This window comes from Meles meles, chromosome 3 (assembly GCF_922984935.1).
Source record: "Meles meles chromosome 3, mMelMel3.1 paternal haplotype, whole genome shotgun sequence".
Taxonomy (NCBI): Eukaryota; Metazoa; Chordata; class Mammalia; order Carnivora; family Mustelidae; genus Meles; species Meles meles.
This window is the reverse complement of record NC_060068.1, coordinates 100,215,047-100,236,101: the sequence shown is the minus strand read 5'-3', so window position 1 is coordinate 100,236,101 and position 21,055 is coordinate 100,215,047. Positions and strand designations below refer to the sequence as shown.

At 36.3% G+C, this 21,055-nt stretch overlaps 1 protein-coding gene across 5 annotated transcripts in view; it reads left to right on the top strand.

Annotated features, from left to right (window-relative positions):
- The window catches only part of RBM27 (RNA binding motif protein 27), a 77,563-nt gene that overhangs the window by 16,402 nt on the left and 40,106 nt on the right, over positions 1–21,055 (top strand). For 3 of the 5 annotated variants that reach the window (XM_046000308.1, XM_046000307.1, XM_046000305.1), the window contains exons 4-8: positions 7,779–7,870; positions 8,532–8,725; positions 9,660–9,923; positions 12,321–12,614; positions 14,275–14,409. In XM_046000308.1, the coding sequence (XP_045856264.1) occupies positions 7,779–7,870; positions 8,532–8,725; positions 9,660–9,923; positions 12,321–12,614; positions 14,275–14,409 (979 nt within the window). The remainder of the gene's footprint in view (positions 1–7,778; positions 7,871–8,531; positions 8,726–9,659; positions 9,924–12,320; positions 12,615–14,274; positions 14,410–21,055) is intronic. The other 2 variants (XM_046000309.1, XM_046000306.1) reach the window with 1 other exon arrangement.

Sequence of the window (21,055 nt, the reverse complement as noted above, 5' to 3'; positions counted from 1 at the left end):
AGCTTTTTATTTAGGAATGATTTTAAGCTTACATAAAAATGACAGGAATCCTGCCTAAAAGTTCAGTGCACTGTCTCTCTGTATTCACCTATTGAAAATTAACCCCATTTGCTCTCTTTATATGTTAACACCCAAAACCATCATGTTCTGAACCTAGCAGTATGTTAGATACATCACGATCTCCTAATATTCTGCATTTCATAAGAATAAGGATGTTCTGTTACTTTTTTTTTTAGTCCCAGTGTGGAGCCCAGCGTGGGGCTGAACTCAATAGTGTAGAAATCAAGATCTGAGCTGAGATCAAGAGTCAGATGCTTAACCAACTGAGCCATCCAGTCATCCTGAGGATGTTCCTTTTGATAGCTATAATATCTTTACTAGTTTCATTAATTTAATAAAGTATCTGCATTTCAGTTTTATCAATTGACGCATCAGTGTCCCCCTTGCCTTTTTTTTTCCTCCCCAAAAACGTTTCCCCTTTTTTATGGCTTTTTTTTTCTCCTCCAGTACAGGATTCAATCTAAGGATCGTGTATTGCATTTAGTTGTCATTTCTGCTCTGTCTTAAAATGCTAGGTTGATTGAATGGATCCATCATTAAAAGAAAACAAAAGAAGTCATTAAATGATTATATTTAAAATCAGTGGAAACCACGGTCACAGTTTTGGTTTTAGCTCATGCCTTGTAATTGTTTCATAAAATCTCATTAAAATAGGAAAGGCTCCTGGTATGTTATTTCAAGTAATGGAAATAAGAGGAAACTTTTCTACCATACTTGATAATGTATAATTTTGGGTCTGTGTGTATATGTTAAATCTTTAAGAAATAGTTAAAATCTTTGTGCCATCTGTCCTTTTCTATAGTTGTTGAAATTCAGTGGACCAGAAGTATCTGTTTGAAGATAGCTGGTTTGAATATAAGACAAAAATTGCATTATTTTGAGTTTTGAAAGGACAGTTTGAAAAAAACACCATTTTGTTATGCCATTTCATTTTGTATCTTTATAGTAAATCCTAATTTGGAAAGTTAGAAGTGGCTATCAGCTTCTGTGCGTAAATATCCCAAATGATACTGTCTGGCATTTCTCTTGTTTTCTAAGATTTTTATACACAACTTAATTGTCATCACTGACATAAATAATAGCTCATATGATAGTGTATAAAGTAGTTTATAGTAATTCTGTTAGATAGTATGGAATGAAAGGGGTTTGAAGTACCATACACCTTTGGCTAATGGGCTGTATTTCTGGTCTGTACTGAGTTGATGCTCAGAACAGCATACAGAGGAAGACCTAGCCATTTTAACTTTATTCCTGGGTCCCCAGTTAACATTGTACCATCAGTAGTTTAACAGATTACTGGTCACATGGGGAACCATGTAATAATTTGGATCATTGCTACAACTCAGTCAGGTGCAGGAAAAACCTTGGTATATATGTGCCATATTTATGAAGCACAGTGTATTTTACCTGTAGTTGGAAGATGACTTGTGAATTTGCTACTCATACAGTTGGCTGTGATTAAACCCTGACCCTAAGTTCATGAACAAGCAAAAGAATCATCCATTATGATAAAAGATCTTAAGTATTATAATTCCTGATTTGCACTATGCCTGATCATCTGAAATGTTAGAAGACAGTTTTTCTTAGATTTGGATTTTTGACTAGAAATATGAGAACCTGTAGCACAGTTTTTCCTTCCTTTGTTTGAAAATATATTTCACTTTAATTTTTAAAAATATTATATTGTAGAGAATTTTCAGCATACATTATAAGGGACAGTTGTATAATGAATTTTTACCCTTTCATCACTTAACTCCAACAACCCATCAGTCCATGGCCAGTCCTGCCCAACCAAATACCTGTTTGGTATACTTTTTTTTTTTTTTTTTTTTAAAGTAGGCTCTACACCCAGCATGGAGGTCAAGACCTGAGCTGAGATCAAGAGTCAGATGCTCAACTGACTGAACCATCCACGCATCCCTTATTTAGTATACTTATATATCAAAAATTGTTCAGTAGAATGGAGGCTCTTAGACTTGTGTAGCTGTGATAGATCAAGATAATGAAGAATTAAAACTTAAATGTGCAATGATTAGCATTCTAATAGAGGATGTGAAGTAGAAAGATTTAAGTCAGGTGGAGAACATAGGAGGAAAAACTTTAAAAATTACTGTGCCTGGTGATACCATGGTTCTATAAAGAAATCTACTTTTCATATTCTTAGAATAGTAAGATTGAAGTAGATGAGAGGTTTTGGTTTATGAAGTGTTAAGTTTATTTATTTTTTAATAATCTCTGTACCCATAATGGGGCTTGAACTAAATGACTCTCAGATCAAGAGTCGCGTATTCTTTCCCATGGAGCCAGCCAGGTGCCCTGAAATCTTCATACAGAGTTTAAGTTCAAGAATATATAGGCATTATAATGCCATATAGATATATGTATATATATACACACACTCACTTTTTAATTTATTTTTATTTTTTAAAGAATTTTATTTATTTATTTAACAGAGGAATATAGTGAGAGAGATCACAAGTAGGATGAGCAGCAGGCAGAGGGAGTGGGAGAAGCAGCCCTCCTTACTGAGCAAGCAGCCTGATGCGGGACTTGATTCCAGGACCCCGGGATCATGACCTGGGCTGAAGGCAGATGCTTAACTGACTGAGCCACCCAGGCAACCCCCAAATAACTTATTTTATTTTTTATTTTTATTTTTTATTTTTTTAAAGATTTTATTTATTTATTTGACAGAGAGATCACAAGTAGACAGAGAGGCAGGCAGAGAGAGAGAGGGAAGCAGGCTCGCTGCTGAGCGGAGAGCCCGATGCGGAACTCGATCCCAGGACCCTGAGATCGTGACCCGAGCCGAAGGCAGCGGCTTAACCCACTGAGCCACCCAGGCGCCCCCCAAATAACTTATTTTAAATTAAGTTAGAAATAATTGTGGAAAAACATATCCTTAGGCACCAGGAAGTTCTAGAAAATCTATAAAATAGAGAAGAATGCAGATTATTATTTTTTAACTTTTAAAATGTATTTGTAAGAAGCCAGAATAATGAAAGAAGTCTCCATGTACCCATCATTCACCTTCAATAATTATAGATCTACGAGCAGTGATCTTTTACTATACTTCAGCAACCTTTGATCCTCTTAAATTATTTTGAGATAAATCCCAAAGATCTAATTTTATCTATACTTAATATGCATATTTCTAAAAGATACTTAAAAAGTGATATTTTAAAAAATTTTATATAAAAGTAATTCTTTAAAATAGCAACAGATACCTAGTTAGTGTTTAAATTTCTGATTGTTCATAAATGTCCATTTTTCCCCATTCGTTTTAGTCAAGATTAAATAACCGGGTTGGTTGATATTTCTTTTTTTAAAAAGATTTTATTTATTTGAGAGGGAAGGTGTGCATGTGCACGTGCGCACACACACATGCATACAAGAGTGAGGAGGAACAGAGAGGCAAAAAGAGGGACAAAGCAGACTCTATGGGGAGTGCAGAGCTTGTGTCAGGCTCTATACCAGGACCTGGGAGCGTGTCCTGAGCCAAAACCAAGAGTTAGATGCTTAACTGCTTAATCGACTGAGCCACTGAGGAGGCCCTGAAATTTCTTTTTTTTTTTTTAAATGTCCTTTTCCTTATTCCCTCTCACTTCCCTCTCTCCAGGGTAACCACTATTCCTTCCTCTAGTACGTACTAGTTTATCCTGGTTTTTTCCATTTTGTGTAAAAGGAATCACACAGTTTTTGCTTTCTTTAGTTTTTTTAAAAGTTTTTGTTTTGGGGGCACCTGGATGGGTCAGTTGGTTAAATGGCTGCCTTTGGCTCAGGTCATGATCCTGGGGTCCTGGCATGGAGCCCCGTATCAGGCTCCTTGCTCAGCAGGGAGTCTGCTTCTCCCTGTCCCTCTGCCTGCCACTGCCTGCTTGTGCTCTCTCTCTGTCTGTCAAATAAAGAAATAAAATATTAAAAAAAAAAAAAGATTTCATTTTAAGATCTCTACACCCATCATGGGCTTGAACTTAAAACCTTGAGATGAGGAGTAGCATGTTTCACCAACTGAGTTGGTCACATACCCCCCATTAGCTTATTATTATGTGAGGTTCATCCATATTTTGCAGGGCCTTTGACTTAATAGCATTATTGAAATACAGCTTCCCTACCATACCATTCTGCTATTTATAGTGTACAAATGTGATGGTTTTTATTGTATTCGGAGTTGTACAGCCATCGATATGATCCATTATAATAATTTTCATCATCCAAACAAGAAATAGTGTACCCATTAATCTATCACCCTCCAACCCTTCTCCTCCAGGCCCCTCCCCCTCTCTTAGGCAACCACTAATCTTTATTTCTTTATGGATTTGCCTGATCTGGGTATTTCATATAAATAGAGTGATACCATTTATAGTCTTGTGACTGGCTTCTTTCTTTCACTTAGCATAATGCTTTCAGAGTTCATTTGGTTGTATCATGTATTCATTTTTTTAATGGCTGAATAATATTCCATTTAATGGGTATATCATATTTTCTTTTCTTTTTCCTTTTAATTTTTTTTATTATGTTAGTCACCATATAGTACATCATTAGTTTTTTTTTTTTTTTTTTTTTTTACATCATTAGTTTTTGATGTAGTGTTCCATGATTCTTTTTTTTTCCCATTTTATTTATTTTTTTCAGCATAACAGTATTCATTGTTTTTGCACAACACCCAGTGCTCCATGCAAAACGTGCCCTCCCTATTACCCACCACCTGTTCCCCCAACCTCCCACCCCTGACCCTTCAAAACCCTCAGGTTGTTTTTCAGAGTCCATAGTCTCTTATGGTTCGCCTCCCCTCCCCAATGTCCATAGCCCCCTCCCCCAATCCCACCTCCCCCCAGCAACCCCCAGTTTGTTTTGTGAGATTAAGAGTCATTTATGGTTTGTCTCCCTCCCAATCCCATCTTGTTTCATTTATTCTTCTCCTATCCCCCTAACCCCCCATGTTGTTTCTCCATGTCCTCATATCAGGGAGATCATATGATAGTTGTCTTTCTCCGATTGACTTATTTCACTAAGCATGATACGCTCTAGTTCCATCCACGTCGTCGCAAATGGCAAGATTTCATTTCTTTTGATGGCTGCATAGTATTCCATTGTGTATATATACCACATCTTCTTTCCCATTCATCTGTTGATGGACATCTAGGTTCTTTCCATAGTTTGGCTATTGTAGACATTGCTGCTATAAACATTCGGGTACACGTGCCCCTTCGGATCACTACGTCTGTATCTTTACGGTAAATACCCAGTAGTGCAATTGCTGGGTCATAGGGTAGTTCTATTTTCAACATTTTGAGGAACCTCCATGCTGTTTTCCAGAGTGGTTGCACCAGCTTGCATTCCTACCAACAGTGGAGGAGGGTTCCCCTTTCTCCGCATCCTCGCCAGCATCTGTCATTTCCTGACTTGTTAATTTTAGCCATTCTGACTGGTGTGAGGTGATATCTCATTGTGGTTTTGATTTGTATTTCCCTGATGCCGAGTGACGTGGAGCACTTTTTCATGTGTCTGTTGGCCATCTGGATGTCTTCTTTGCAGAAATGTCTGTTCATGTCCTCTGCCCATTTCTTGATTGGATTGTTTGTTCTTTGGGTGTTGAGTTTGCTAAGTTCCTTATAGATTTTGGATACTAGCCCTTTATCTGATATGTCGTTTGCAAATATCTTCTCCCATTCTGTCAGTTGTCTTTTGGTTTTGTTAACTGTTTCCTTTGCTGTGCAAAAGCTTTTGATCTTGATGAAATCCCAATAGTTCATTTTTGCCCTTGCTTCCCGTGTTCCATGATTCTTTGTTTGCGTATAACCCAGTGCTCCATGTAATATGTGCAATCCTTAATACCCATTACCTCACATACTCTTTGTTAGGTTGTCAGTTGATGCATATTTGGGCTGATAGGCAAGCGCTTAATACATTTTGCTCTTAGGAATAATGCTGGTGTGAACATTTATGCCCAAGTTTTTAGATGATGATATGTTTTTATTTCTCTTCAATCCTTTAACTTTTTTATTTATTTATTTATTTATTTATTTATTTTTAAAGATTTTTTATTTATTAATTTGACATAGAGAGAGATCACAAGTAGGCAGAGAGGCAGGCAGAGAGAGAGGAGGAAGCAGGATCCCTGCGGAGCAGAGAGCCCAATGCGGGGCTCGATCCCAGGACCCTGAGATCATGACCTGAGCCGAAGGCAGCAGCTTAATCCACTGAGCCACCCAGGCGCCCCTAACTTTTTTTTTTTTAAAGATTTTATTTATTTATTTCAAAGAGAGAAAGAGAGCATGAGTAGGAGGAGGAGCAGAGGGAAAGGGACAAGCAAGAGTCTGTGCTGAGCACAGAGCCCAAGCAGGGCTTGATCCCATGACGCTGAGATCATGACCTGAACTGAAGTCAAGAGTTGGACACTCAACCGACCATCACCCCAGCTTCCTGATCCTTTAACTTTTTAAGAATATTTTTTCTCCATTAGAAGTTAATACACATCCATCAAAAAAATCCTTGCAAAATACAGAAAAGGAAAAAGATTTCCAAGTTGATGTCTTTTAAGTTTCTCTTAATCTTTAAATCCCCCTTTAAACCTACATATGTCTTTCTCTCTGTCTTCTTTTCCTCACCCCCTTTTTCCCCTTAAATTTTATTTTGTTGAAGGAACTTAAGTCGTTTGTGCTGTAGAGTTTTTACTGTCTGTATGTGCAGATTGCATCCCAGAGGAGTAATATATACTCTTTATTTCCTGTAAATAGGTAGAGAGAATGATTTTTAAATATAATCTAAGCAAATGATTCGTGTTTTAGCCAGTGCCATATGGTTGCCATATTGTGGCTATCATTTTAGGTTGCCTGAGATTTACTAAATTGTTATCATCTGTTCCATTCACTGACTCCTATTTGTTAAGTGAGCTTCTCCATTAGGTGAACATTTGTTTAGCTCTTGCAAATGACTTTATTTCACCTTTCTCTAGTAGAGGCTGTTTATTTGTTTTGAGATTAACTTTTTTAAGACAAATAATAAAATCACAGATGATTCCTGGTCAATCTTAACTGTTAAGCTTTAAAAGAAGACAGTATTTCCAGGAATTCCAATACCATTTTTCTGTAAATCTTGTGAAATGTATAATTTTATGGCACTTATTAACTTTACCATTAATTCTTGAAACCTTTCCTGTGAAATAAATCTACAGTTCTGAAATTATGAATATATTTTATAATTAGGGAAACATCATTTTTCTGTATACTACTTAGAGACTTCCTCTTTCTGTGGTTTCATTATAAGGGATGAATTGCTGTTTTCCTTCTGCACTGCTATTCTTACCTTATATTAATATTTAGGGTGTGTGGGTGGCACAGTCAGTTGAGGGTCCAACTCTTGGTTTTGGCTCAGTTGTTATCTCAGGGTCGTGAGATAAAGCCCTGTTTTAGGCTCCATGCTGAGATCTGGAGTCTGCTTGAGATTTCTCTCCTTCCACACCTCCTGCTTGTGTGTTCTCTCTCTCTCAAATAAATAAATCTTAAAAAAAGAGAAATTAACATTTAAAAAATAAGTGTATTACTTTTAAAGTAATTTCAGCATCTTTTTTACTCCTCTCTGTTGCCTTTTTTGTATATAATTTGACTGCAGTATTTCATTGTATTTGTGCCCTATCTTGTACTAGAAAAATTATCAGATGTATTTTATAAATAATAGAAGGACTAATCTTTTTCCTATTGAATGCTTTCATATAGGTATTTCAGGAGCCAGCAGAGGAAGAACGAGATGGTAGAAAAAAGAAGTATCCTAGTCCCCAGAAGACTCGTTCAGAATCTAGTGAGCGAAGGTGTGTGTTTATATTTAATTAGGGAGACACTGATAACTTGCTTTTTAGTTATTACAAGGGCATTAATGGGATTTTTAACATATGTACAGATGCCTCTCTCTAAACTGATTTAAAAAAGGTGGTTATCTTCCCTCCATTCTGTGTTTTTTGTCTTTGTCATACTTTCTCTTCCTTTTATAAACAGTCATCATTATGTGCTTTCCCCAAGAGCACAGGGGTGGGAGTAGTCTCCTTAGAGGATATTAATGAAATGTTCCATTTGGTTAGGGGTGCTCACTATTAAAATCATCCATAGTATTTTATACTACAAATAGTTCAGTGTATATGTTGATTCATCAGCCTATGATTAAAAAATTAGTCTTTTGTTTAGGAAAACTTTGGTTCTGCCTTTCTTCTTTTCTAGTTTTAAATTTCTGCTTTTCCCCTACTCTTCCCCATACTTTGGTTTCACCTCTTTGTCATTTCTCCCCACCCAGTGTAATTGAGGGAATGTTTTTCTTTTTATATAATGGATCAGAGGAATTATGTTGTGGTTTTACAGCTTTCTGAAAAAGCTCAGACACTATGACTTTTAATGAATCGAGGGTATTTTGTACTCCTGATTTGTTGGTGTACTTGGTTTCTATAGTATACATATGGCGTTTATATCTGTGTATTATAGGACACGTGAGAAAAAAAGAGAAGATGGCAAGTGGAGAGACTATGACCGGTACTATGAGCGGAATGAACTGTACCGTGAGAAATACGACTGGAGAAGAGCCAGGAGTAAGAGTCGGAGTAAGAGCCGGGGCCTGAGTCGAAGTCGAAGCCGAAGTAGAGGGCGCAGCAAAGACCGAGATCCAAATAGGAATGTTGGTGAGTAGATGAGGCTTCCTCCTAAAATCTCTGTATTCCTTATCTTGCTCTGTCTTGAGGATACCAGATCGCCCCTTAAAAGCATACCTTTAACATGTTTGAGCAATGCAAAATCTAGAATTGTCTCAAAAAACCTAATGCTGGGACGCCTGGGCGGCTCAGTTGGTTGGGCGGCTGCCTTCGGCTCAGGTCATGATCCTAGCGTCCTGGGATCGAGTCCCAAATCGGGCTCCTTGCTTGGCAGGGAGCCTGCTTCGCCCTCTGCCTCTGCCTGCCACTCTGTCTGCCTGTGCTCTCTCTCTCTGTCTGACTAATAAATAAATAAATAAATCTTAAAAAAAAAACCTAATGCTAATTTTGTTATAAAGACAGGGATTTTGTCAGGATGGAGTCAAAGGAGTTGCACTAAAATGCTGTTTGTAAGGATTTCATAGTACATATCTGGACTTAAAGTCATTTTGTGTAATTGAAACTAATGTCTTTTAATCAACAAAGCTATCACTGGAGGAAAAGGACTACCCGTTCCTTCCCTCACCCCCTCACTAAAAATAATTGTTTTGCTTTAAGGTGGTCTGGAGTTTATAAAATTAAAAAGGAAACAGATAAGTAGATAACTGAGATCCCAACCACTGATCTCTTGGGATATCCATTTGGAAGTCAGTTCTTAAATACCTTCCTTATTAAATATCAGGCTTTTTTCATTATGTATTGATGTCGATGTTAATAAAAGATGATTTTATACAAGTTACTGGTCAAGATATGTCATGTTGTTGATGTTCCTTCTTTTAGGATATATTAATAATGAAAACACTTGAGTTATGGACAACTTAGTGAGTTTATTGCAATATTCTCTTCCCTGTTCTGTGAGAAAACAAACATCGTTAAGAACATAAGTGTCTAATCTTGTTTCTTTGTTTTTATTTTATCTCTGAAGCAGAGCACAGGGAAAGATCAAAGTTTAAGAGTGAAAGGAATGACTTGGAGAGTTCCTATGTGCCTGTGTCTGCACCACCTCCGAGCTCTTCTGAGCAGTATTCCTCTGGGGCACAGTCTATTCCCAGCACTGTTACTGTGATCGCACCTGCACACCACTCTGAAAACACAACGGAGAGTTGGTCTAATTACTATAACAATCATAGCTCTTCCAATTCTTTTGGTCGAAACCCACCACCAAAGAGGCGATGCAGAGATTATGATGGTAAAAATTCTCTTTTATATTGTACCCAGAAGTACTAGTAAAGCAAATGTTGCTAATATTGCTAGTGTATGCAGAACTTAATCATGGCAAAAAGTCTCTTTTCTCTTATACCCAAAAGTACTAGTAAAGCAAATGTTAGTATTGCATACCTTTTCATTATAGTCCAGATTTTGTTAAAAGGGATGAGTGAGAAAGAAAACCTCCTTTGGCTTATGCTTATTTACTTTCTTGATTTAATAGTTTGGCTGTGCTTAAGAGAATGTTCAAATTTGACCCATTCGTTTGTTTCTTGTTGTTCTTATTTAAACACTGTGAGTATACCACAAAATTTGGTAGACATTAGGAATTGTAATTATGTTTTTATAGTGCTTGGTGCTAGGAATTTGTTAAGCATTATATAACCTACTTAAAATTTTGATTTGCTGACTCTCCAGTTGAATGAATCTATGTGTTTATGTGTGTTTTAATTTTTTATTATGGAAATATTTAAATATTAGCAAAAGTTGACAAAGTAATGTAATTAACCCTAATGTATCCGTGATCTCACATCAATAGTTAGGAGATCATGGGCAATTTTGTTTTCATCTGTACTTCTCTCCTTGTTCTTCCAGATCCTTATCATATGAAGTAAATTGCAGACATTGTAACATTTTTTCTGTAAATATAGAATATATATTTTTACATTTTATTTAGTTTAAGTAGGAAATACAATCAGATCATAACTCAGGCATGATCTCATTCTCACCCTGGTCTCCTAGCTACTGAGTTCTCATTCCCAAGGCCAGTTTAATGTTACTAATTTCTTGTGTAGCTTTCCAAACATAGTCTTATATTTATGTACATAAACAGATACGTATAGTCTCCCCTGTTTTCTCTTCTACATAAACCGTAGTATACTCTTCACATTCTTCTGCATGTTTTTTTCACTTAGTGGTATTTTATGGCAGTTATCCTTTATTAATACATTAGGGCTTCCTTCATATCTTTTTTAGATTTCTTAATTTTGTGAATGTAGGAAAATATGTTTAACTTAATTCATTATTAGTGTGCTTTTGCGATGTTTCTAATATTTTGTTGTTATAAACAGTGCTGCCATGAATAGCCTAGTAAATAATTCCCACTTGAATGTTTTTTTTAAAAATTTTATCTTTAAGTAAACTCTGTACCCAATGTGGGGTTTAAACTTTAAACCTTGAGAGTTGGTGGTGCCTGTTGCACCAAGAGAGCAAGTCAGGTGCCCCTTCTTATGTGAATATTTTATTTATTTATTTTTTTTAAGGGGGAAGGGGCAGAAGGAGATGGTTGTGGAGCTAACCTGGGGCTCAGTCTCATAACCCTGAGATCATGACTGGAGCCGAAATCAAGGGTCGGATGCTTGGGGCGCCTGAGTGGTGCCATTGGTTAAGTGCCCAACCCTTGGTTTCGACTCGGGTCATGGTCTCAGGGTTGTGGGATCTAACCCTGCTCAGGCTTCATGTCAGTGTAGAGTCGGCTTGGGATTCTCTCTCCCTGTCCTCCCTCTTCCCCTTTCACCTGGTCGTGCTCTCTCTCAAATAAATAAATCCTAAAAAAAAAAAAAAAGGTCAGATGCTTAAACCATAGGGCCACCCAGCTGACCCCCAACTTAAATATTTTAAACTAACATTTCAAATTATAGATACAGCAGGAATGTAGAATTTAGAATAATACCATGAAAATAGATCGTTGAAATTAGATTGTCCAGTTAAATCCCTTACACAAATATCCTGCCTTTCCTAAAATGAATCTAAATTTTTTTTTTTTTAATTTCCTTTAAATAATCTCTACAAGGATTGCAGGGCTTGAACTCATGACCCCAAGATCAGGAGTCATATGTTCTACCAACTGAGCCAGCCAGGCACCTTCAATCTGAATTTTTATTTTTATTTATTTATTTATTTATTTAAGTTTTTGGTTTTTTAAAAAATTTGACAGAGTGATCACAAGTAGGCAGAGAGGCAGGCAGAGAGAGAGGCGGAAGCAGGCTCCCCGCCAAGCAGAGAGCCTGATATAGGGCTTGATCCCAGGACCCTGAGATCATGACCTGAGTGGAAGGCAGAGGCTTAATCTACTGAACCACCCAGGCTCCCCAGAATCTGAATTTTTATTATGAAAACATAATGGCAAATAGGTTTATAGTGGCTAGTAACCTGTTTTAGACCCTGTTACTTGCTACCTCAACAAAGCATGGTCTCATAGAAAGTAGAGAGTATATCCATCTGGCCTTACCTCAGGGATATGTGATGATTAACAATAACACTAAGAAGGCTTCTAAATTCCTTGGAGAAAAATTACCTTGTAAATCAGATTGGTAGGCTTTTCAGGGCCTTGTTTTCTGAGTTCTAAGATCATAATAAGATTCTTCTTATATTCTTTCAGAAAGAGGATTTTGTGTACTTGGTGACCTTTGTCAGTTTGATCATGGAAATGATCCCCTCGTTGTTGATGAAGTTGCTCTGCCAAGCATGATTCCTTTCCCTCCACCTCCTCCTGGGCTTCCTCCTCCACCACCTCCTGGAATGTTAATGCCTCCCATGCCAGGCCCAGGCCCAGGTCCAGGCCCAGGCCCTGGCCCAGGCCCAGGTCCAGGTCCAGGTCCTGGCCACAGTATGAGACTTCCTGTCCCCCAGGGACATGGCCAGCCTCCACCTTCTGTTGTGCTTCCCATACCAAGTAAGTACATGTTCATTAAATATTTTGTCCTTAGCAAAGAATTGTATTTAGAAGAACCTACCTCTTCACTAACTTGACACTAGATTTAAAGTTTTTGAAAGATTAATAATAGAATTTCGAATATATTTCCTGTAATTAAAATGTTATTCTTTATTCTATCCATTGTTTTATTACATGGTTTATAGTACCTTGAAAAAATCTTGGTTGACAGAATCTTGTTGGTTGATAACATCCTAAGAAATCCAGTTGTTTTGAAGATGTCAGAAAGAAGAACAGGAAATTTCCCAGTCTTTAAAGAATATCTCTTTCTGGGTGTCTGGGTGGTTCACTTCGGTTAAGCCTCTGACTCTTGATTTTGGCTCAGATCATGATCTCAGGGTCATGAAATAGAGCCCTGCAGTGGGCTCCACACTCAGCAGGGAATCTGCTTGAAATTCTCTTTGCCCATCCCCCAACTCATGCTCCTCCTCACCCTCTCTCTCGCGTGTTCAAATAAATAGATCTTATGACGGTATATGTGGTATACATACTATTATTCTATATCTGTGTATATTTGAAAATTTCTAAGATAAAAGACTATCAAAGTTACTTTAATTTCTAAATTTTTTTTTAAGATTTTATTTATTTATTTGTCAGAGAGAGAGAGGGAGAGAGAGCAAGCACAGGCAGACAGAATGGCAGGCAGAGGCAGAGGGAGAAGCAGGCTCCCTGCCCAACAAGGAGCCCGAAGTGGGACTTGATCCCAGGACGCTGGGATCATGACCTGAGCCGAAGGCAGCCGCCCAACCAACTGAGCCACCCAGGCGTCCCATAATTTCTAGAAGAACTTATAAAAAGATGTGAAGTGTGGGAATATTTCTGTTTAAAAATGAAATCCAAGAGTGTCGTTTTCCCCCAACATTTTGCTATGAAAAATTTCAAGCTAACTGAAAAGTTGAAATGACGGTACATTGAACACCCATATACTCACCATCTAGGTTCTATGATTAATATTTTACTATATTTCTCTTATCACATTATCTTTTTATCTCTCCCATTATTATTTTTTATTCATTTCTTAGTATGTTGCAGACATCAGTACATTTAAACATGTTCCTAATGTAGAACTTAAGAGTTCTGTAGAACTCTGCTCTTATTCTAGGAGTGTCTGGGTGGCACAGTCTTAAGTGTCTGACTCTTGGTTTTGGGTCAGGTCATGATCTCAGGGTGCTGGGATGGAGCTCTGCATTAGGCTCCTTGCTCAGCGGGAAGTCTGAGGATTCTCCCTTCCCCGCTGAAGTTTTCTTTCTCTTTCAAATAAATCAACAAATCATTTTTTTTTAAAAAAGGAGCTTACCATTATCCCAGAAAGATTGTTCAAGTTCCTTGTCAGTCATTTTTCATCCATTCTCCCCAGAGGTAACCATCCTGCTTTTTTTTCCACCCTAGAATTGTTGTATCTGTTCTAGAACTAAAATGTCCTCTTAATTATGCAACTTACTGTGCTGAAGCCTGCCTATATCAAATTCCTTAATTCTGTTCTGTGCCAAAGTAGGTACTTCAATTATGACTATTCCAAATTAGTTTTAGTATTGTGAGTATTTTTTTATTAGTTAGGAAATATTCATGCTCTACCTTTTTCTTCTTCTTCTTCTTCTTCTTTTTTTTTTTAAATTCTTAGGACCACCCATAACACAGTCAAGCTTGATAAACAACCGTGACCAGCCTGGGACAAGTGCAGTGCCCAATCTTGCACCAGTGGGAGCAAGACTACCTCCTCCTTTACCCCAGAACCTCCTTTATACAGTATCAGAACGTAAGTAAACATTGCTTGTCTTAAAATTGTTGGGGTATAGAAAAGCTAAGTTTCAATGTCATACTTTTAAAAAATACAGTTTTTCTTCTTATGGACTATGGACTATGCCATATAAAAATTACATTTATATTCAAATTTATATTCACAAGGCAGTTTACTTTGTGATTATGCTATATGGCTGTATTTTAATTCGTGTACCAGCGGAAGGAAAGAGTAAGGCCTTCTGCTGTAGAGGAAGCAGCAACATTTAGTATCTTCTGAAGGACATGTATTTTGAAGCTTTAATCTCTTCTAAATGAAATTTATTTTGGAGCTTGTGTTAAAAAATTGAACTCTGAATTTCCAAAACATAAGGCTTATCTTCTAAGAGTATACAAAAGGTTGGATAAAATATGCTGAATAATTATTTAACTTGTATGCTGGAGTGACAATTGAGAGCATCACTTAAACTGTAATATTTAGTGGCTATGCTATTTATAACATTTATTTTTAACTATAATAATTTGTTCTTAAATCTTGGTTCTCTGATTTCTTAGGTATCTTTGTCATTATTTTTAGTTTATTTAAAGCTTTTTAAAATATTCCTTTCTCTAAAAACATAAAAACAAGATGATTGGTTGTTAAAAGTGTTAGTTTGTGAGTTTTTTTTTTTTAAGATTTTATTCCATTTATTTGAGAAAAGAGTGAGAGAGAGAACATGAGAAGAAGGAGGGTCTGAGGGAGAAGTAGACTCCGTGTTGAGCGGGGAGCCTGATGTGGGGCTTGATCCCGGGACTCTGGGATCATGACCTGAGTTGAAGGCAGACATTTAACCGACTGAGTCACTCGGGTGCTGCAAGATTTTTTTTTTTTTTTTTTTTTTTAAACAGAGCTATGTAGTTTTATGAATAAATTCATCTTTTGTGCAGTGTATTATCATAAACATTTCTTCATCTTTATAATGTCATGGTAAGGCAATTCAGCACTATAATGAAGCCCAGGGTTAAATCCTGTTCCATTACTTACTTTCATTGTCATCTTAGACAAGTTACTTAACTTCATAGAGTATCAGTTTTCTCTTCTGTAAAATAGGAATAATAATAACATTACTCACCTAAGAAGCGTGTTTGAGGAATAAATGCTTTAATACATCTATCTAGAATAGAACCTGGCATCTAGTAAGCTAAAGATAAAGGTTAGTTTTTATAATACTATGGTTACTGTTGTCTCCTTAAATTGCAACTTTGCTGAAATCAAACATAATTATCTTCTCTTTGTCTACCTCCATTATTCCTGTGTGTCTTTATAAGTTGAAATAACACCCATTAATCACTTAGAATTGAAACCTTGACATGATTGACTAATTGCTTTGCTTTATTTATATCTGGTTAATCAAGAAATCCTTTCTCTTTTTCTTTGAAATATCCCTTTCTATTTTTATTATGGCTTCTGCCCTCATCCAGACTTGAATCACCTAACATTTGGGTTATTGCTATAATCTTGTTGACTCCATTATGTTTCATTCCCCATCAGTCACATCATATAATGCTGGGATGCTAATTTTTCTGAGAAAACAAATCAGAACAGTACCTCATGAGAACTCTGCAGTGGCCACAATTTCCCCCTGAATTGCATATATATGTTTTTTATAAGTAGGCTCCACGCTGAGATCAAGAGTCTGAGGCTCAGCCACTGAGCTACCCAGGTACCCCTCCCAGACGATTGTTGAACTCCTCCCTGTAGTTTCTCTTTCTATGGTCTACCCTGCCCTTCTTGGTAATCTCTTTTTTTCACTCTATTCCCACATGTATCTTCTCTGGTTAGGCCAGTTATACCTTGTCTTTGCCCCCCTGTTGTGACTCAACTTTCTTTTTCTGTCTTCATTCTAATAATTTGCTATCTCTCTTCTTTCAAGGCCTAAATCTTCTAAGTACATGGGGAACATTATTGCTCTGTTATAAACTTCTACAGGACTAAAAAGCATTTATTACATATGTGACATATAATTGTACACAGGCCTCCTGTTAGATTTCTTTTCATGTATGTTAATTTTATGTTCAGCTGACCTTTAGAACAGGAATCACATCTTAGCATCTCAGTCTTCTAACTACTGTAGTGTCTTTTTGTAGCATGTGTTTGTTTCACTGCTCTCATTTTTTTCAAAAGGTTTTATTTGTTTATTTGAAAGAGACAAAATTAGAGAGAGAGAGCATGAGATGGGGGAGGGTCCAAGGGAGAAGCAGACTCCCCGCTAAACAGGGAGCCTGATATGGGACTCGATCCTGCAACTCGAGGACCGTGACCTGAACTGAATGAAGGCAGTCGCCCAACCGAGCACCCCTTTTCTCATTTTTTAATTAGAGAAATTTTAAGCAAAAAAATAAAAAAGGATAGTATAATGCATTCCCATATACCTGTTACTCAACTTCAACATTCATTCATCCTATATCATTTATTCTCCCCAATTCATCTCTTAGCATTATTTCTTAATGCCTTTACACTTGTAAGTACAAAAAATGGATTATTTTTCTGAGAGTTTGTTGCAGATGGCACATTTTCTTACTGTTAAATTTAGCATTGTGATTCACAATAAAAATTCTATTTTGTTTTTAAATTTTTTAAAAGTCTGACAATTACCTTTTTTTAATATCGTTAAATTTAACATCGTGACTCTAAAAATTCCGTTTTGATTTTAATTTATAAAAACCTGGCAGTTGCCATCATCTGAGTGACTTAGCTTCATTATTATTAATGGAGCAAATATTTATTGAATGCTTTCTATGTGCCAGGCACTGTGCTACATGCTTGAGATCCAAGATGGAAAAAGGTAAACTCCTTGTTACTTGAACAACATTTTTCTCTTTAAAAAGCAAAAATATTTTGTGATACAGTAGGAAAGTCCTTTTAAACATACTTCTGTTTTAGATGCTCGTAACGTTTTTAAGAAAATTTGCGGGAGCAGTACAGTTAGCAACTTTTATTTGCCACGTTAGGGAATTGTATATGAAAATATCTAAGGTCATTTCAATTTAAAAAATAAATTTTTACATTAAAAGATAAAGGACTGTCCTTTTATATTTGGTTTTATGAAGTATTAATTACATTTTTCCCTCTTTTTGTCTCAGACCAGTAAAAGGTGGTAACATCCTTTCAGCATTCGTGAATTACTGCTTTAGAGGATAGTCTTTTACATTGAATCACTGGTTTAAAGAGACTTATTTGGTTGGCAATTGAATGTTTTGAAAGTTACAGAATTATTTGTATCAGACAATTTAAAACTTCCTACTATGCAAACTACTCTCTTCCTTATTTATTTTAAAGATTTATATATTTTAGAGCAAGAGAGTGCACACATATGAGTGGGAGGAGGGGCAAAGTGGGAGGTAAAGAATCTCAAGCAGACTCCCCACTGAATGTGGAACCTGATATGGGACTTGATCTCAAGATGCATGAAATCAGTAGCTGCGCTGAAATGGAGTCAGATGCTTGACTGACTGCGCCACCCAGGAGCCCCTCTCTTCCTTTTTTAAAACTTAAACTTTTATTCTAAAATTTATAGAGGAATTTGAAAATGTAGGGGATAGTTTCTGATCTCAGTGTAAACAGAACTTTTTTTTTTGGTACAATGTAGTTATTCATAAATTTTTTTGTATCTTTCTGTTCACTTGATTTTAAAAAGTTGTTTTTTTTTTAAGTTCGTTCTTTGCAGATAAATTGAATCTTTCAAGTTGTTCAAGTATACTTTCCTCAATATTATAATCCGTAATTTCTAAAACAATTTAGAACTTGACTTCAAATGAAGTAAAAAACTATGTGTACAATGTATTAGCTCTCAAAGTTTAATAAATTGGGAAAGTTTAAATTGTGGTTATGTTATTATCAAAATTATCTTTAAAATTCATAACAAAATATTTATAAGTGGAATAGAGTGTATCAGATGGTATTTATTTGGAAAAATATGTCAGTATAGACCCGAATATACAGAGAAAAATGAAATCTGGAGTTTTAGAGATAAAAATAATCTGCTCAATGCTAGGTACTGAGAATATACAGATGAATAAGAAATGACTCTTCCAAGAAGCTAAAAATCTAATAGTGGAAAAGAAATGTGTTTTATTAAAAAAATAAAAACACCAAGTACAGTATATTTTGCTGTTATGACTACATGAACAGAGTGGCTCAGAAATACAGGTGACAAAGGAACTAATTCTGTCAAAAATAAAACCACAATTTTGGCTGCAGTTATTACTTGTTTTGGAATGGGACCATTGATTATTAACTGAAGATAAGAAATTATTTCCATCATATAAGTGGGTAGGATAGCAGTGGCTCCTGGTAATGCTATTTAAAAGGTGATGTCAAATGGATATAGTTTAGAAAAAACTCTGAAATTTTGTTGTTTCTTGAATTAAAAATGTCACAGATATTCTGAAAGGATTTAAATAATAGATGTAATTGAAATTGTATGGAAAGAGAGCAGTATCATAACACCTATTAAAATCACCTACTTTGGGGCGCCTGGGTGGCTCAGTGGGTTAAAGCCTCTGCCTTTGGCTCGGGTCATGGTCCCGGGGTCCTGGGATCAAGTCCCACATCTGGCTTTCTGCTCAGTGGGGAGCCTGCTTCCCCCTCTCTCTCTGCCTGCCTCTCTGCCTACTTGTGATCTCTGTCTGTCAAATAAATAAAACAAAAATGTTTAAAAAAAAAATCAGCTATTTCCTCTGAAGTACTTAAAATATTTTACCTAAATTTGAATTAACCAACTTACTGTGTACATTTTTTGTTTTCACAGTACCATTTTCAAGTATATTCCTTTTTTCCCTTAAATTCAACCTGTTTAAGTTTCTTTGAAGAAGACATAGTAGAAATATTTTATGATTGCCAACTAAGCTCACTCTAAGGAGTGTGTGAAAAAGTAATAGTAGAGTATAATATCCTGTATTCTACTTTAGGTTAAAGGTAGTTATTAGTCTTCAAATACATTTCTATAAATTATGTTTCTGACAATGTATTTTCCTGTTACCAACTATGTAAAATTACTGAAACACTATATTCCTACTAAGCTTGGGATTCCTCATTTAATTCTGTGGAACATTTCTCAGTGCAGAATCATGGATTTTGATGTCTAGAAAAGTATATCGATATCTGGTAGAGTCACTGAGTATTGTCTGGGGTTTCTCTCCCCATATGTTTTACTTCGGTTTGTCTTATATTCAGTATCTTACTGCCATATTTCAACATACAGACTTTCATCCAAAATAGTTGTCATTGGGATGCTTTTAATAAATAAGCTTTCATCCTTTCTTTAAGTGACTCTTTACTGACTTCCTACTATGCACCAGGCACCATTTAGGCCCTGGTGCCTAAGGCCTAGGCACCATTTGGGCCCTGGAGCTGTAGATGGTGTGCCAGGTACCTTGGATTCTAATACAGAAGATTACATGATAAATATGGCCAATAATTGGAAGGTGTAGCTTTTTTGTTTTCTAAGTGGGGTTTTAGTTTAAAACTTAAGATTTTTCTCCTGGAAATACTCTTAATGACAAAATCAGGAAATTACAGAGTAGCTAAAATTTCAGTGCGCAAAAGACTGTCATCACCTGACTAGAGTTAACATTAAGAATGTGAAAATTTTGCTCTCAAGCATGTAAGATGTACGAAAAACTTAAGATAGGAGCATGAACTTGGGATGTTTGCAGTTTGAAATTATCTAGTCACTCTCTTTCCCGATCAGAACTAAATTGAATGAATATAAATTGTGACCAGCTCATCTTCACCGATATTGTAACCTAGTTGATTTAAGAAAAACTTATTTTGGGGCGCCTGGGTGGCTCAGTGGTTTAAGCCGCTGCCTTCAGCTCGGGTCATGATCTCAGGGTCCTGGGATCGAGTCCTGCATCGGGCTCTCTGCTTGGCAGGGAGCCTGCTTCCCTCTCACTCTCTCTGCCTGCCTCTCTGCCTACTTGTGATCTCTCTCTGTCAAATAAATAAATAAAATCTTTAAAAAAAAGAAAAGAAAAGAAAAACTTATTTTGGAAAATTTCTAATATACACCAAAGGAAAACAAATACTGCAGGAATCTTCAGGTATTCAGAGGCTTCAACACTCTTTGACATATTATGGTTAATCATGCTTCATCTATAACTCACCCCTGACTTGTTTAGAACCACCCCCAAATATAACATTTCATCAGTAAAACCTTCAGTATGTATCTCTCAAAGATAAGGATTAATCATACACCATCACAGTACTTTATCTCATAGTCCCAAATATTTATATTTACTGTTGTGAAATATCCAATCAGCGTTCATATTTTCAGTTTGTACCATAGGTGTCCTTTCACAGCTGGTTCATTTGAAATTGCATCCAAACAAGTTTATATATTACATTTAGAAGAAACCTTTCTTAAGACTTTAAATCTATAACAATTTCCTTTACCTCTTTTTTGGTTTTTCCTTGACATTTATTTAAGAAACAGATCATTGTCCTGAATAATTTTTTCACATTCTGGGCTTGGCATATTGCATCCCTTCGTGTCATTTAACACATTTCTTCAGTCCTCTATATTTCCTGGAAATGGGGGGCTAAATTTGGAGACTTCAGATTTACGTTAGTTCTTTTTTTTTTTAGTCATGAATATTTTATTGATATACTTCCTACTGCAATA